The 15,407-nt window shown below is 42.7% G+C and overlaps 1 protein-coding gene across 2 annotated transcripts in view; it reads right to left on the bottom strand.

The window, feature by feature from the left end:
• GRAMD1B (GRAM domain containing 1B) overlaps nucleotides 1–15,407 on the bottom strand; it is a 261,587-nt gene that overhangs the window by 198,164 nt on the left and 48,016 nt on the right. The window contains exon 1 of one of the 2 annotated variants that reach the window (XM_086339709.1): nucleotides 2,129–2,259. The exons of the other annotated variant lie outside the window; for it this stretch is intronic. Coding sequence (XP_086195835.1) covers nucleotides 2,129–2,190 — 62 coding nt within the window. The 5' untranslated portion in view covers nucleotides 2,191–2,259. Of the gene's footprint in view, nucleotides 1–2,128; nucleotides 2,260–15,407 lie in introns of those variants that run through there. 2 annotated transcript variants of the gene reach the window in all.

Genomic DNA, 15,407 nt, shown 5'->3' with positions numbered 1-15,407 from the left:
AAGTCACACTTTCCAGTGTTCCCACTTTTCATGAATGGCCCACCAGCCTGGACCCTGGCTGTACTCTGCCTCCAACTGCCCCCTGGTGGCAATTCCGTTGCTCACATTCCCCCCACTCCCGTTCTGGGAGCTGAGATGATGGACCTTCCGATTCACCTCAATTCAGTGACTGCACAGTATTTTAAACACCCTGAAATTGGAATTGCGGAATTGGTTATGCTGGGTAATCTCTGAAGACTCTCACAGTCTATGAACTGAAAAGGTTTACTTCACTTAAGCCATCCTGGTATATGAAAACACACATTTTAAAAACATGAGTTGGGGCAACTCCCAACTAATTGAGGCAACTAGTTGGACTAGTTAGGTTAGGACTCCAGACTCTCACTTCACGGGCTCAGGTTCAATGCCTGGTTGGTTGGGGAACTAAGATCCCTCATAAGCTGCATGGCACAGTAAAAAAAAAAAATATATATCTATATATATATACATGAGTTGGAATGATCATCATTGAATAAAATCATTTCTTTTACCAAAACAATTCATTAAAATAGACTGTTTCCTTATGGGTAAGAACACTTTTATCCTTAAATTAAGTGACTCGAATAAGGCACATTCAACAAGGAAACCTCCCGCTGAATATCAGATGTCCACATGAACATAAAACATCACTGAATGCTGAGTGACCTCATTTCTTTATATTTCTAGGAAAAGAAAGCTCCATTTCTCATAACCACCACTCCCATGATGTAAATTAGTACTTTGAGAAGACATATTAATTCTGTCTGACAGTTGGAAAGTTTTATGAGCAATAGACCTTCCTTAGGCAATAGAATTATAAGCCTGAAAGAAACATCAGATACTTGGTCCAATCTCATTAAATATCTGGTCCATTCTTCCTCTGCCCTGTCCCACCCAGGGTCACAGATGAGAAACTACGGCATTAGTGAGATCAACCCTGGACCAAGGTCATATAGCTGAAATGGAAATTGCTTTCTGTAAATCAAATATCTTTTGGTCAAATTCTACTTTAATTGCTTTCAGTGTTATTCTGGAGGTCGTATTTTGACCTCAAAGAATAATTAAAATACAAATGGTACTAAGAGTCCAAATACTCTTTCTGCTTTTGTCCACACACATTCTGTGCGCATCTAATTCTCTCATAAGCCCACAGAGAGCAAGAAGTTAAACACAAATACCTCGCTAGAACTGATCTCAACACATGAATGATCAGATTTGCACAAAAGACATAACAATGTTTATTTACTTTTGGAAAAGCCTTTCTGCTTTACACAAATAGAATCCCTTTCTGTGGGAAATTCCCCTCATGCATTTTAAATATTACTTGATGTATACACAACTTTGCAACAACACTACTACTTAGTAAAAGTATGTGTGTAAATAATCAACGAACACGTTCATATCCTTTCATTTCAAAGCAAATATATAATAACAATGGCTTGAACCATATGAAAAATCTGTTTCAGCTGAGCATAGATTAGAAATGTTCCAGTGTCCTAAAAACTTGAAGATTGATCTAAAACTTCTTGAGCCAGGCACTCTGTTTTCTCAGTTAAGCCTCACAAAAAATCCTGAGGTGGTGCCAACTTCCCCATTTTAGAGATGTGGAAAACGAAGCCCAGAGAAATTAACTTCAGGTATTAAGCTATTCAAACCCAAGCAGTTTGAATCCCAGTGTTTTCTCCACTCCTCTATATTACTCTATTTCAACTTCCTGTAAAAAAAATATACTTTCAGCCACTATTCAAACTGGTTCTCTCTGCCATTTTTTGTGATGGCTTTCATTTGAGTTGCAATCTGGTAAATAAATTGATATCTGGGGTTGAAATTTTGCAAACTAAGACCTTCTGCTTTCCTAACTCAGTTTCTATTTGTTCCCTATCTAAAACACACCACAAAGCTAATACCAATTTCCTTGGGCCTTCCTACTGAATTCTAAATATTTTAAAAAGAAACTCTATCCCCAGTATTTGGCAGAACCCGCTTTGCCAGAAGTGCTTGCAAGAAATACTTTTCTTTGGCATGTTTAGGCCACCTAAGCAGATTCTCATTTGCAGCAAATGATGTCCTAATTCCTAACTGGTACCCAAGTGTCTCTAACACCCCTTACCTGGTACAAAGTCCACCTGTAGATCTCAGGTGGGTCAGCAGGGCTCTACAGGAGCCATCCATCACTGAGACTGTCCACCCAACACTCTAAGTGGGACCTGCGCACAACAGCTCCAGGCTCCACTAAGTTAGTTTGCTTAAAACGAGGCTGGCCACCACCTGCTGAAATGGTAGCTTAGCAAACACTAAAGGCTTTTAAAAGTAAGTTCTCTGTGATCTTTGTGTTCTAATTTAGCTTCCAAAGGTAGATCTAACTTGTTTTCAGGACTTTGGAAGGCAACGGTTTCAATCTTGTCAGCCAGGGCAAAGTCTAGGTTCTTGAAGGCTGGCTCACATGATCTCATTCCCTGCAAGTTCAGCCCTGCATCCTTGGACCTTGGAACCAGGACAGTAGGTTTCATCCCCGCCAAAATAAAATCTCCCCAGCTTAACAGAAGAACAACCAGTCAGCGCTCATGGTCCCACTGTCCTACAGGAAGGGTCCCACCAGGATACTGAAAACCTAGGTTCCTTCCCTGCCTCTTTCTCACTCTCCCCTTTTGTTTCTTCCCTCTCTCTGTCCTTCTCTCTCTTTCTGTGTCTCTCTTTTGTGTGTGCGCGCGCACACACACACACACACACACGAGCAATTCTCCCCACTTCCTTAAGTAACCAGACACTGCTCAAACAAAAACAAATGGTGAGTTTCCCATAGGGGGAGGTAAGCAAGCAGAGACTGACCACGTTCTTGCACTGAGGTTGAGACCAGACAACACTGCGGGGCACTTCCAGGTCGAAGGCTGATAGTATCCCAGAGGTTCTGAGGTTCTGGAAAAAGCCCATACGTGTTCTTCTAATTGTTCTTTTATGACTTCTTCTCCTTTTCTTTTTTGAGAATGTCCTCCACACTCATTTAAATCAATCCTTACTTGTATATGGGCTTCCCTTGTGGCTCAGCTGGTAAAGAATCTGCATGCAATGCGGGATCCCTGGGTTGGGAAGACCCCTTGGAGAAGGGAAAGGCTACCCACTCCAGTATTCTGGCCTGGAGAATTCCATGGACTGTATAGTCCATGGGGTCGCAAAGAGTCAGACACAACTGAACGACCTTCACTTCACTTACTTGTATATATGTGTATTAAAAACAAACCCTTGGTGCACTTTACCCACACTGTTTTGCAACACCTCTTTTTCCACACCATGTCATAATTACTGGCAAGCATTTTCCACATCCCACCTCCCCTCAGACTGTATTGTCATCAAGGCAAGATTTCTGCCCCGTTCATCTCTGTCATCCTGTTACGAAGCTCACTGCTCCACACGGTGTATCTGCTCAGTGAACATCCGAGAGTGAAGATATGGTGGGTGGGGCAGTGCTGGGGGTGTAGGGGGGTGGTCTGAAGAGGCACCCAGTTAGCTTCCCACACATGCTCTCTGGGGACTGCCTGCCCTTCTAGAGAAACGGAGGCTGAAGAACACGGTCCGTTGCAGCCCCGCAGTGTCCCTTGGGACAGCTCTGACCATGGTCATTCCTTCCCTGAGATCATCACTACACTCAGCCTGCATCACACAGAGATCTCAGGAGAAGTCACCTGGGAGGATAACCCTCTCCACCCAGAACATTCATTCCTGATTAACTAAAAGCTCAGGTTTCTTAGGTAAGGGTGTTTGAACTGTGGATCTCTGGAGAGCCATTAACGGAAGGAACCAGAATGAACTTGGAAACAGTTGCTTACCTATCAACTCTTAAGAAAACACCCTGAAATAGAGTTTAATCAGTTCTTCCTCAGTTACTGGTGAGGCCTCAGTTTAACCATTGCTGCAAGAAAGGAATTCATCCTACTCTATTCCAAAGATCTGCAGACAGGCCAGCTTCCCTGTGTGGGAAGCCCAGGCCCTCCTGAGCTCTGGAGCTGCCCTGCGCTCCAGAAAATAACCATTCTCTGCCATGGTTTCCTGTCCAAAGAATGTCTGCCCATCTTGATTATAAGGCCAATGTTAAGTCACAATTTAATTCCCCTTAAATGACTACTCATTCCATTTGAGTTGCAAATCGGAAAAAATACTTTGAAGAAACCAACCCCCACATTTTATAGATAAGGAACTTGGTTCAAGAAGTGCCTCTCTCTGTTGGCTGCCTTTGATAGCCTGTTTATTGTGGTATAAAAACGAATTTAACCTATTAACTACCGAGCAGGTGAGTCCAGAAACACAGTAACACACATTTTGTAAAAAAAAAAAAAATACATATATATATATATATATATATATAAACTTTATTTTAAGAACAGTTTTAGATTTACAGAAGTTACCACGTGCTTGTAAATGCTAAACTACTTCATCCTCCCTGTTACTGTTTTACTAACAGTGCTCCCTACAGCACATTGTCAAAATAGCTTGTTTTCCATTTTATGGGCACAAACCACCTTATACGGGTAAGGGTTTGGCCCAGGTTCCAGGAACAATTTGCCTGTTTTCTCAGGGAGAAATGCTACAAAGAGCAATTTATGTACACAGGTTGTATGCTGAAGGTGGGGAGGGAATTTTAAATCGTATCAATCCAAACACAATCACAGTAAGACTAGCTAATATTTACTGCACACTTACTATAAATCAGGCATGATCTCAATTAATCCTCAAATCACCCCAATGAGGAAGTTGTTCTCTCCATTTTCAAATAGGAAAAGAATGAGGCTTGGAAAGGTCGTGTAAAAGACACATAGGGACTTCCCTTGTGGCTCAGTGGTTACAAATCTGCCCATCAATGCAGGGGACGTGGATTTCATCCCTGGGCCGGCAAGATCCCACATGCCTGGGAGGAACTAAGCCAGAGAGCCGAAACTACTGAAGGCCACGCACCCGTGCTCTGCCACAAGAGAAGCCACCTTGATGAGAAGCCTGCATATCACAACTAGAGCGTAGTCCCTATTTGCTGGCAACCAGAGAAAGCCCTCGTGCAGTGAGGAGCTAGCGCAGTCAAAAATGAAAAAAAAAAAAAAAGACACCCGGCTCATCAGCAGCTGGACTGGGTTCAAACTGCCAAACTGAAACCAAGATGACTGTGTGGGACTCCTGGGTACAGAAGCCTTTCTATGTCCTTCCTTTCTTGTTGGTAGGAAACAGACTCCAACTTCCATGACCTTCCCTGAGTTCCAAAGGGCAGATTCAACAGTTGCTAATCAGGGAAAGGGCAGGTGATGCAGAGACAAGGGAGGAGGCCATCGAGGCCAGTTAAAGGAGTGCAGGCCCTGCATGCATCCTGATTCTTTTTTTTTTTAGTGCCTAAGTGACACTGATTTTTTTTTATTTATTTATTGGGGTATAGTTGCTTCACAACACTGTGCTCGTTCTGCGGTACAGCGAAGTGAATCAGCCAGCCACACGTATACCCATACCCCCTCCCTTCTGGATTTCCCTCCCTCCCAGATCAGCACAGAGCACGGAGTGGAGTTTCTCGAGCTACACGGCAGGCCTCCACTAGTTCTCTCTTCCGTGCATACCAGTGTATACGGGTCAATCCCAATCTCCCAATTCATCCCTCCCTGCCTTTTCCTGCTTGATGTCCATACATTTGTTCTCTGCGTCTGTGTTTCCTCTATTTCTATTCACACTTTATCAGCAACTCCACCCTTGAACCATTGCTATAAAACTCCTCACCGAATCAAACCCAGGGTTGGGACGCACAGTTTCTGAGGGGCAGGAGCCCACTGTATCCCCCTTTGCCTGACAAAGCAATAAAGCTATTCTTTCCTACTTCACCCAAAACACTGTTTCAGAGATTCGATTCAGTACCGGTGCACAAAGGCCAAGTTTTTGGCATCACGATCTGATGTCAGAGCTTGTGCTCTCCCCTGGTTAGCTCCGTGGAATGACCTCCATCTTCGATGTCAGCATCTTGGTTCTAAATTGGTACCTGATTTGATAACTCATTCATTAGCCTATACTACACAATTATGGCAACTGCCTTGTAAAAATATGCATTTTTAATATCCATCACATGACCTGTTTGAGATAAATGTCAATATTGGTATGTGCAGACATGAATTCTCAAAGCTGGCAGACATACCTGCATATCCTTGACAATTACAGCATACTTTCCAGTTATAGTAAGCTTCTAATACTCAGACTTGCCTGGTGGTCCAATGGTTAAGAATCTGCCTGCCAATGCAGGGGACACAGGTTCTATCCTGGTCTAGGAAGATTCCACATGTCACAGGGAAACTACTGAGCCTGAGCACCTAGAGCCCACAATCCACAAGAAAAGCCACTGCAGCGAGAAGCCCATGCACCGTGAGAGCAGCCTCTGCTCAGAGCAACTAGAGCAAGCCTGTGTGCAACAATGAAGACCCAGAGCAACCAATAAATCAATAAGTAATTTTGTTTTACAAAACTTACAATACCCCCTGATTTCCTCATGCATCTTTGACAGTATGATCTAGCAGTTAAGTGCAAGGGTCCTGGAATTACAATGGTTGGGTTCAAAGTTTGGATCCACCATTTATTAACAAGTTTTAGCTAATGTCTCAGTGCCTCGGTCAGCCCTTGGGAAAGATCAGACTGTTAACAACAGCGCCTGTATTACAGGCTTGTGGTAGCCGATCAACAAGGTTATATACATTAAGCATTTGGCACAGTCCCTGCTGCTGCTGCTGAGTCGCTTCAGTTGTGTCCGACTCTGTGCAACCTCATAGAGAGCAGCCCAGCAGGCTCTGCCGTCCCTGGGATTCTCCAGGCAAGAACTCTGGAGTGGGTTGCCATTTCCTTCTCCCATGCAGGAAAGTGAAAAGTGAAAGTGAAGTTGCTCAGTCGTGTCCGACTCTTCGAGACCCCATAAACTGCAGCCTACCTGGCTCCTCTATCCATGGGATTTTCCAGGGAAGAGTACTGGAGTGGGGCGCCATTGCTTTCTCCAGCACAGTCCCTAACACACAGTAAATGCTAAGAGAAGTCAAAGCATGTATCAGTTTTGCACCTGCAATCGTGTGTATAAGCATTGATACTAATCACTAATGTAATAAAGTGCACTGAGCATCAAGGAATGTCTGGTTGCATGAACACACCAGGGAGCCTGATAAAAATCCACTTCATACAGTGCTACACAGGGCTACACAGCTGCTCATTTGAGCAGCTCCCCACTTACAAAAAAAAGACATGAATAAAGATGAGGTCAACATAATAGCTTAAAATACAGGTCTGCTTCTCTTAAGGCCTGTAGAGAAGAGGAGGGGGGTGGAAAATGGTAACAATTGGTACAATTATGATCACGATCATTACTATTATCACTAGTATGAATAGAACTCTCAGCTTCCAGCATCTCAGATTTCTGTGCTTGCCTTTTCTAAGGGAGCTAGAGAATGCTTGATTGCTTCCTTACAATGGGAATGGTTTTACCCTTTCAATTACCATCTCCATCACACTCCACATAAGTTAAAAGATGGCATTTGGGTCTTCTATTCAAGCGGGTGATCTTTCTATCCTTTTCATTACAGGAGAGGCAACTGGTAAAGCTAATGCAATGTACTGTAACTAATGCCTTGAAAATGCCCGAAGCACGACAATCTTAATCCACTTTGAAGGCTAACTCTGTTCAGAATGTGAGGCTTTATGTTAAGCTGTATGTTAGAGCAAAATCAGCTGCAGGGGAAAATCCTCTTTGAATCAGAGTGAAACCATTTATATTTATTTCGAAAACTTAGAAGAGTCTGATGACAGAAAAAAACCCTAAACAAACGTCAACAGTAAGATACTAATTTAACCCTTGGCTGGGCTACAGCAATGGCAGCTTTGTGAATTCTGCACAAAGTCCATGTATGTGCACCTGATATGTGGAACCTTTACGGGCATCATGGAGCCAACAATTAACAGGGACTCAATAGAAAACATTTAAGTCTCAAAGTCTACTGTTTTACCAGGAAAGCAAAATGGCAAAAATCAGTGATTAAACGGTGACTAACAAGAGAGGACTCTTGGACTTCCCTGCAGGCTCAGTGGATAAGTGTTCACCTGCTATTGTAGGGGACACAGGTTCGATCCCTGGTCCGGGAAGATTCCACATGCTGCGGAGCAACTAAGCCCGTGCACCCAACTACTGAGCCCACGTGCTGCAACTGAAGCCCATGTGCCTACAGCCCGTGCTCAGCAACAAGACAAGCCACCGCACTGAGAAGCCTGCACACCCCAGCAAAGAGTAACCCCCACTTCCGCAACTAGAGAAAGTTCTTGAAAAACAACAAAGACCCAGCAAAAAAAAAAAAAAAAAAGCTGAAAAAAAAAAAGGTCTCTTGCTCATCATGCAGGTTCTCAGCTCCTCAAAGAGGAACCAGCAGAGGGGGAGCCCCAAGTTTCCCCTCTGATCTCTCTTCACTGGAACATTCCATTCATTCTCGAAGTTCAAAGGACAAAACAGGATGTGCAAATGACTTCTGAGCTCTTGTGGAAGCTTTCCAATGCCCCCTTATCCCATGACTACATATTCCTCATATTGGTGGATCGGTTCTCCATTCCAGACAGGTTCCCCCAGCACAGCCACTGGTGCAATGAGAGAGAGGAAGGAAAGATCACAGCAAGTGCCCCATAGCTCTCATTTTGACAGTATATGATGTGCTGCATTTCTCAACAGTAGAGAGGAGTGATACCGGATAAAGTGGAATCTCTCTCCTTTACTGGTTTGGAGGGCGGGAAACCATGTGTGCCCCACCTTCCAGTAAAGGGGAGAGCCCTGACCCTCGGGTGAACTCAGGGCACACTGTGATATAATTGGTGCTCTTTTCCAGGCAGATAATACTCAAACTCAAGGTGGATTCTGTCTAAAAACATACTTCTAAGGTGAAAAAGAGAATCTTAAAAAGAGTGGACATACATGTATGTATAACTGACTCACTTTGCTGTACAGCACAAACTAACACAGCACTGCAAATCAACTATACTCCAATAAAAATTAATTAAAAAAAAAAAAGAAAGAGAGTGGACACAGGTCTTTGAGTGTCTTGGCTTAGAAAATGAAGTCGGGGACATCCCTGGTGGTCCAGTGGTTAAGACTCCATCTGAGGACAGTTGATTTTGTTCTAGAATATTTGTTTCTGCTCCGTCTCAGTAGGAGACTGGAGCAAACAAGTCTTCTCCTAGACCCTCATCTTCCTCCTTAACTGCATCCTGATACCCTCACTCCCCTTTCCCTCCTCCATTTCTTTCTTTTCTCCTTTTCTCAGTAAGATTTCTCCCCCTGCCTTTTTACCCACTTCTGCTTCTGCTTCTATAAACTCCTTTTCTCCTTGTCCTCGAAGTTCCCTAAAGGTCTGGTCCCTGTCTCCAGAATCACCACCCTCCGCCTGCCCATTGGCCTCCCTGAGTTTATTAGAATCAGAAATGTCTGGTGGGCAGTGGACATGGAGCACTTATTTCTAAAATCTCATCTTGAGAGTCAATAATTCTAACTCCATCATAGCTTGAAACTAATTGGAACCCAGTAAGGCTAAGTCACACACCTGTTTCTGACCTCGAAATACAGCTAACTACCTTTAAAGAAAGAAGACTGTCCACGCCCTAAAAGTCTGTTCTGAGTTTTGCTGCTGTTATTAATTTGTTCCTGATGAACAACATTTTCAGGCACCTAAGTTACCAACTTTTTTTTTCCATTTTAGCTTTTCATTTTTTATTGGAGTAAAGCCAATTAACCATGCTGTGATAGTTTCAGGTGGACAGCAAAGGGATTCAGTCCTACATATAATGTACATATACATGTACATTCTCCCCCAAACTCCCCTGCCATCCAGGCTGCCAAATAACATTGAGCAAAGTTTCCGGTAAGTCACTAACTGTGAAGGCAGAAATAAGACCCATTTCTCACAAGTAGATATTTACAGGAAGCCATGTGAACTGCAGGCAAAGGTCCTAGAGTTTCAAGCCAGCAGGTAATTAGGCTGTGTTATGGTAACTCAGCACAAGAGTCTGGACAAAGGGCGTATTCTAAAAACCAAAGAAAATAAACAATTGACCATCTCAGAAACTCCCGATTGGTTGTCAGGGCAAGAAAGGGCAGGCCAAACAGATAAAATCAGAATTGTCTCAGAAGTTTACAGGTGTCAAGATAAGATCCTGAGAGATGGCCACCAAAATAAAAACTCATGTCTCCATAGCCCTTTTAAGTAAAACACTTCTACACCAGTGAGCAATATGATTTTTACAACCCCCTCAATAAAGGAGGAGAAGGCAATGGCAACCCACTCCAGTACTCTTGCCTGGAAAACCCCATGGATGGAGGAGCCTGGTAGGCTGCAGTCCACGGGGTCGCTAAGAGTCGGACACGACTGAGCGACTTCACTTTCACTTTTCATTTTCCTGCATTGGAGAAGGAAATGGCAACCCATTCCAGTGTTCCTGCCTGGAGAATCCCAGGGACGGCGGAGCCTGGTGGGCTGCCGTCTATGGGGTCGCAGAGTTGGACACGACTGACGCGACTTAGCAGCAGCAGCAATAAAGGAAGTAAAATAGGCATACTATTACTTAATAGACGACAGAGCAGGATCAGAGAAATGATGGGACTTGTGTGAGTCCCACGGTAAGAGGCAAAGGTGGAATTTTCAGCCAGGTGGGCCCCTTCCAAATTACCATAATTATGGAAAGTGCTTACCTGGTAGTTAGGTGGTAAGACAATGACATGTTGGGTCTTCTTAATTCCCCTTCCAAGGTCTGTTCACTACCTAAAAATGTCTAGGTCATCAAATTATGTAATCAAATTTCTTTTTCTCTGGCTTTTGGTAAAAATTACTCCATGCAAACACCAGAAAAAATTAAAACAAGGGCAAAATTTTATAAGAAATATAAAATTTATTATATAATTGTTATATTTCAAATATATAATCACAGTTAGACTATTATATAATTATATATCTTGTTGTTTAGATACTCAGTTGTGTCTGACTCTTTTGTGATCCCATGGACTGTAGCACTCCAGACTCCTCAGTCCATGGGATTTCCCAGGCAAGAATTCTGGAGTGGTTTGCCATTTCCCTTCCTAGAGGATCTTTCCAACCCAGGGATCAAACCCGAGTCTCCTGCAGCAGCAGGAGGATTCTTTACCACTGAGCCACCAGGGAAGCCAATACAGTTAATTACATAATTATATATCCATCAATTCCTCGTTGCATAGGGAATCCTGCCAAACTTTTTCAACATGACCTATAGGCAATACCCACCCAAGAAAGTTTGGGGTGGGATAAGGGTGTCCCAGAATTCTTCTAATTTCATCCTATCTTTAAGAAAGCAGTGAGCTATGTCATCCATTTACACACTCAATTCATTCAATTTGTGAAAAATAAAATAAAATCTGATCCCTTGGTTGGATAATTATTGGCTTCTGTGTTCCAATACTATAGCTTTTTTAAAAAAAATTCTGAAAAACATTTTATTTAATCAATATATGACCATGTATTACATTTTTTCTTTTGCATTTTTAAAACTTTATTTTTAATTGGAATATAATTGCTTTACAATGTTGTGTGAAGGTTCTGCTGTACAACATGAATCAGCTATAAGTATATATATATATATATATACACCCTCTCTCTTGAGCCTCCCTCTCACTTCCCCATTCTACCTTTCTAGGTCACCACAGCGCACCAAGCTGAGCTCCATGTGCTGTACAGCAGCTCCCTACGAGCTATCTATTTTACACGTGATAGTGTATATGTATCAATGCTACTGTCTCAATTTGGTCCACCCTCTCCTTCCACCACTGTGCCAACAAGTCCATTCTTTACATTTGCATCTTTATTCCTGCCCTGCAAATAGGTTCATCAGTTCCATTTTTCTGGATTCCAGATACATGAATTAATACATAATATTTGTTTTTCTCTTTCTTACTTCACTCTGTATGACAGACTCTAGGCTCATCCACATCATTACAAATGACCCAATTTCATTCTTTTTTATGGCTGAGTAATATTCCATTTATATATGTTCCACATTTTCTTTATTCATTTGTGAGTGGACATTTAGGTTGCTTCCATGTCCTGGCTACTGTAAACAGTGCTGCAGGGAACATCGGGGTACATGTGTCTTTTTGAATTATGGTTTTCTCAGGGTATATACCCAGTGGGATTGCTGGGTCATATGGTAGTTTTTAGTTCTTTAAGGAACCTCCATGCTGCTACTGCTGCTGCTGCTAAGTTGCTTCAGTCGTGTCCGACTCTGTGCGACCCCAGAGACGGCAGCCCACCAGGCTCCCCCGTCCCTGGGATTCTCCAGGCAAGAACACTGGAGTGGGTTGCCATTTCCTTCTCCAATGCATGAAAGTGAAAAATGAAAGTGAAGTCGCTCAGTCGAGTCCAACTCTTCGAGACCCCATGGACTGCAGCCTACCAGGCTCCTCTGTCCATGCGATTTTCCAGGCAAGAGTACTTGACTGGGGTGCCATTGCCTTCTCCGAGGAACCTCCATACTACCCTCCAATACTACAGTTCTAACATAACCTAGACCCTGCATCTATACCAAATAAAAGAAGTGGCAGGGCGAGCTACCAGTTACACAACTAAACAATCAGCTGTAAACACATAGCAAAAGGGCAGGCAAAATCCCCATTGGGTTTTTATCCTGGGGTAATGCCCACATTCTCTTCTATCTCACAAAGTTTTCTATTAGTGTCCTGGCCTTTTCTGAAAGCAGCTGGGAAAATCTGGGTCCAGAAAGATTGATCAGTCCTGCAAGGTTACCCAGCCAAACAGTGATTAGAGTCAGCTCCAACTCATGTTCCAAAGTTTAGTTATAATACCAAAGGAAGTTCCTAAACCTCATTCACAGAGATGTACATTCTTTCATTTGAAATTGTCAAGATTATGATCCTATCACCTAGAACCTTCCCCTCACTATAAGAAAACAGCCTTAGAACCTTGGATTCAGGACCGTGCGAAACCACCTTGGAGGCAGAAAGCCCTTGTCTCTCATTCGTGGAAAAACACAGACTGTGAGTCCTGAAGAGCAGAGGCTTTGCCTAGATGAAGGCTGGACTGGCAGAGTCTAGTGCAGTACTAGATACATATATGGATTTCATAGATAACTTTTGAATCAGTGAATGGCCCTGCATGTTCAATTTTGGGAGATGAGAGACAGGAGTGTCAGCCAAATGACTGATTATAGCCCTGGCGTTCAGGGGCTCTGACTTGGCCGGGTATATTTTGAAAAGGTTGTTTTGCCAGCCTGTAATTGCAGGCTAAAGTAGACAGGAATGGCAGTCATTGGTGGTGTGGAATAACTAAGTGCTTACTGCCCCCTGGTGGTCAAGATGATTTCGGATTCTAAAGTTCCTGGCACTCCTAATCAATGAATTTAAGTATCCTGGTAGCCAGGAGTCTGAAGGTTTTACCCAGCCCTTTCTCCAAACAGTAGAGTTTTGACTTAAGGGCCAGAAAGATTTCTCCCCAATCCCAAAGTCCTCAAAGGAGGCTTTTCATTTCTATACTGAAAAGATGAATATGTCAAGGAGCTGAAATGGAACATTTTAAATGAATTATCTTTCAGTGGATGGTCTGTGATTTCAAGAGCTCCTAGGAAAAAGAAAAGCATTCATGGAAAATAATAATTTCCTGTCTGGAACACTGAGATTTCTATCTATTTGAGATTATCAGGTCAAGTCACCCTTCGAAATAAACAAAAAACATATCCAGGAACTCTTTTAGACTTTGAATTCCTAGCATTCAAGATTGCATTCCCACTTCACGGAAGGAGAAGCTGAGGGTCCAAAACAATTGCTGGAAAAATGCTAATTATCCTCTCAAGTCTAAAGAAAGGTTTTCAGTTTTGTTTTATTTTAATGTATGGTAAGTGAAAAAAAAATTACTGCTACAGAGGTTTTTTTTTTTTTTTTTTTTTGATGTTGGCCATTTTTAAAGATTTTATTGAATTTGTTACAATATTGTTTCTTTTTTTTTTTAATGTTTTGATTTTTTTGGCCTCAAGGTATGTGGGATCTTAGTTCCACACCCCCTGCATTGGAAGGCAAAGTCTTAACCACTACACTGCCAGGGAAGTCTTTGCTACAGAGGTTTCTAGGGAAACATCACATGTACAGGGTTTTCTGTATTTTATCCCACTTGTTGGCTCTCCGGGATCTAGAGCAGTGTCTGACATATCAATACATAATTGGTGAATGAATGAAGCTTAAAGAGAAGGAGCTGCTCTTTAATGGAAATTATTGCTTACTGGAGAGGATGCCATCTCCTTCCTTGAGAATCATTAAAGACAAATTAAATCTTCATTTATCTTAAAAATCATAGAATCTTAAAAAAAATTATAGAATGTGATGCTGGAAGGAACCATAGAGATCATCGATTTAATCTCTTCATTTGGTTTCTTTCATTTACATCACAGATAAGGAAAATGAAAATCAGAGAGATTAAACAACTCACCACAAGTCAGACAGCAACTTTCTGGCAGACCCTACAGTGAATCTAAGTCTTCACTCTTGACACTTTCTAAAAGAACAATGATGTTCCAAGTTTTCGGCTGTGATTTACTGTAAGAAATACATCATGACCCAGTACACATCCACACAATTACACACACAACACTAAAAAGAAGTTCATGAAACAATACCCGCCTTCTCCATGTCATTAATGTACCCTGGACTATTGTCTACTCCATTTCATTTTTTTATATATTATTCTGATCACAACTCACTAAATTAATTTCACAACTAACAATTTAAAAAACATTCTGCTATAACATCTTGCCTATTATGACTTTTCAGGCTGAAGTCCTCCGGAATCTTCTTTCATGCAGAAAAGAACTAGAGTGAGCAAGTTCCTGCTCACTTGGCCCAAAGATCCCAGTTTTATGACTCAGTGGAGGCAGTAATATCTCCCACTGTCAAGTTTCACTTCACTTTCAAGAATGCAGTCCCAGTGACCCTGCTCTCCAGCCAAAGTAAGTAACCACACCAGTGTGTTCCAGGACACAGACCAGGGCCATGGGTGGCAGCCTTGTCCTTGGCCTTGACTGGCTCTCTAACCCACAAGTTAGCAGGGAATTTGGATCCTTACATAAAACAGCACCTCCTTATCTCTGCTGCTGTCATTCCTGGGGGGAGGGGGCGGGGGCAATCGGAAGAAAAGCAGGGAAGGGGTAGAGCAGGACAAGTAGGTGGGTCTGAGGTCATCAGCTACATGAGTAGGTGTGAACAGATGGAGTGCTTAGCAGTCTTCAGGAGCCAGGCAGCCTCCGCCTCCCTTGCACACAGGGTTACACATCACCTTCCTTCTCCTAACCCCATTTGATCACCTGCCCTCCCTCCATCTCTTCCCCTGACC

Source organism: Bos grunniens, chromosome 15, assembly GCF_055505025.1.
Source record: "Bos grunniens cultivar Pamir isolate PY7600 chromosome 15, Bosgru_T2T1.0, whole genome shotgun sequence".
Lineage (NCBI taxonomy): Eukaryota > Metazoa > Chordata > Mammalia > Artiodactyla > Bovidae > Bos > Bos grunniens.
The sequence above is the reverse complement of the archived record's forward strand: the minus strand, read 5'-3'. Positions and strand labels throughout refer to the sequence as shown.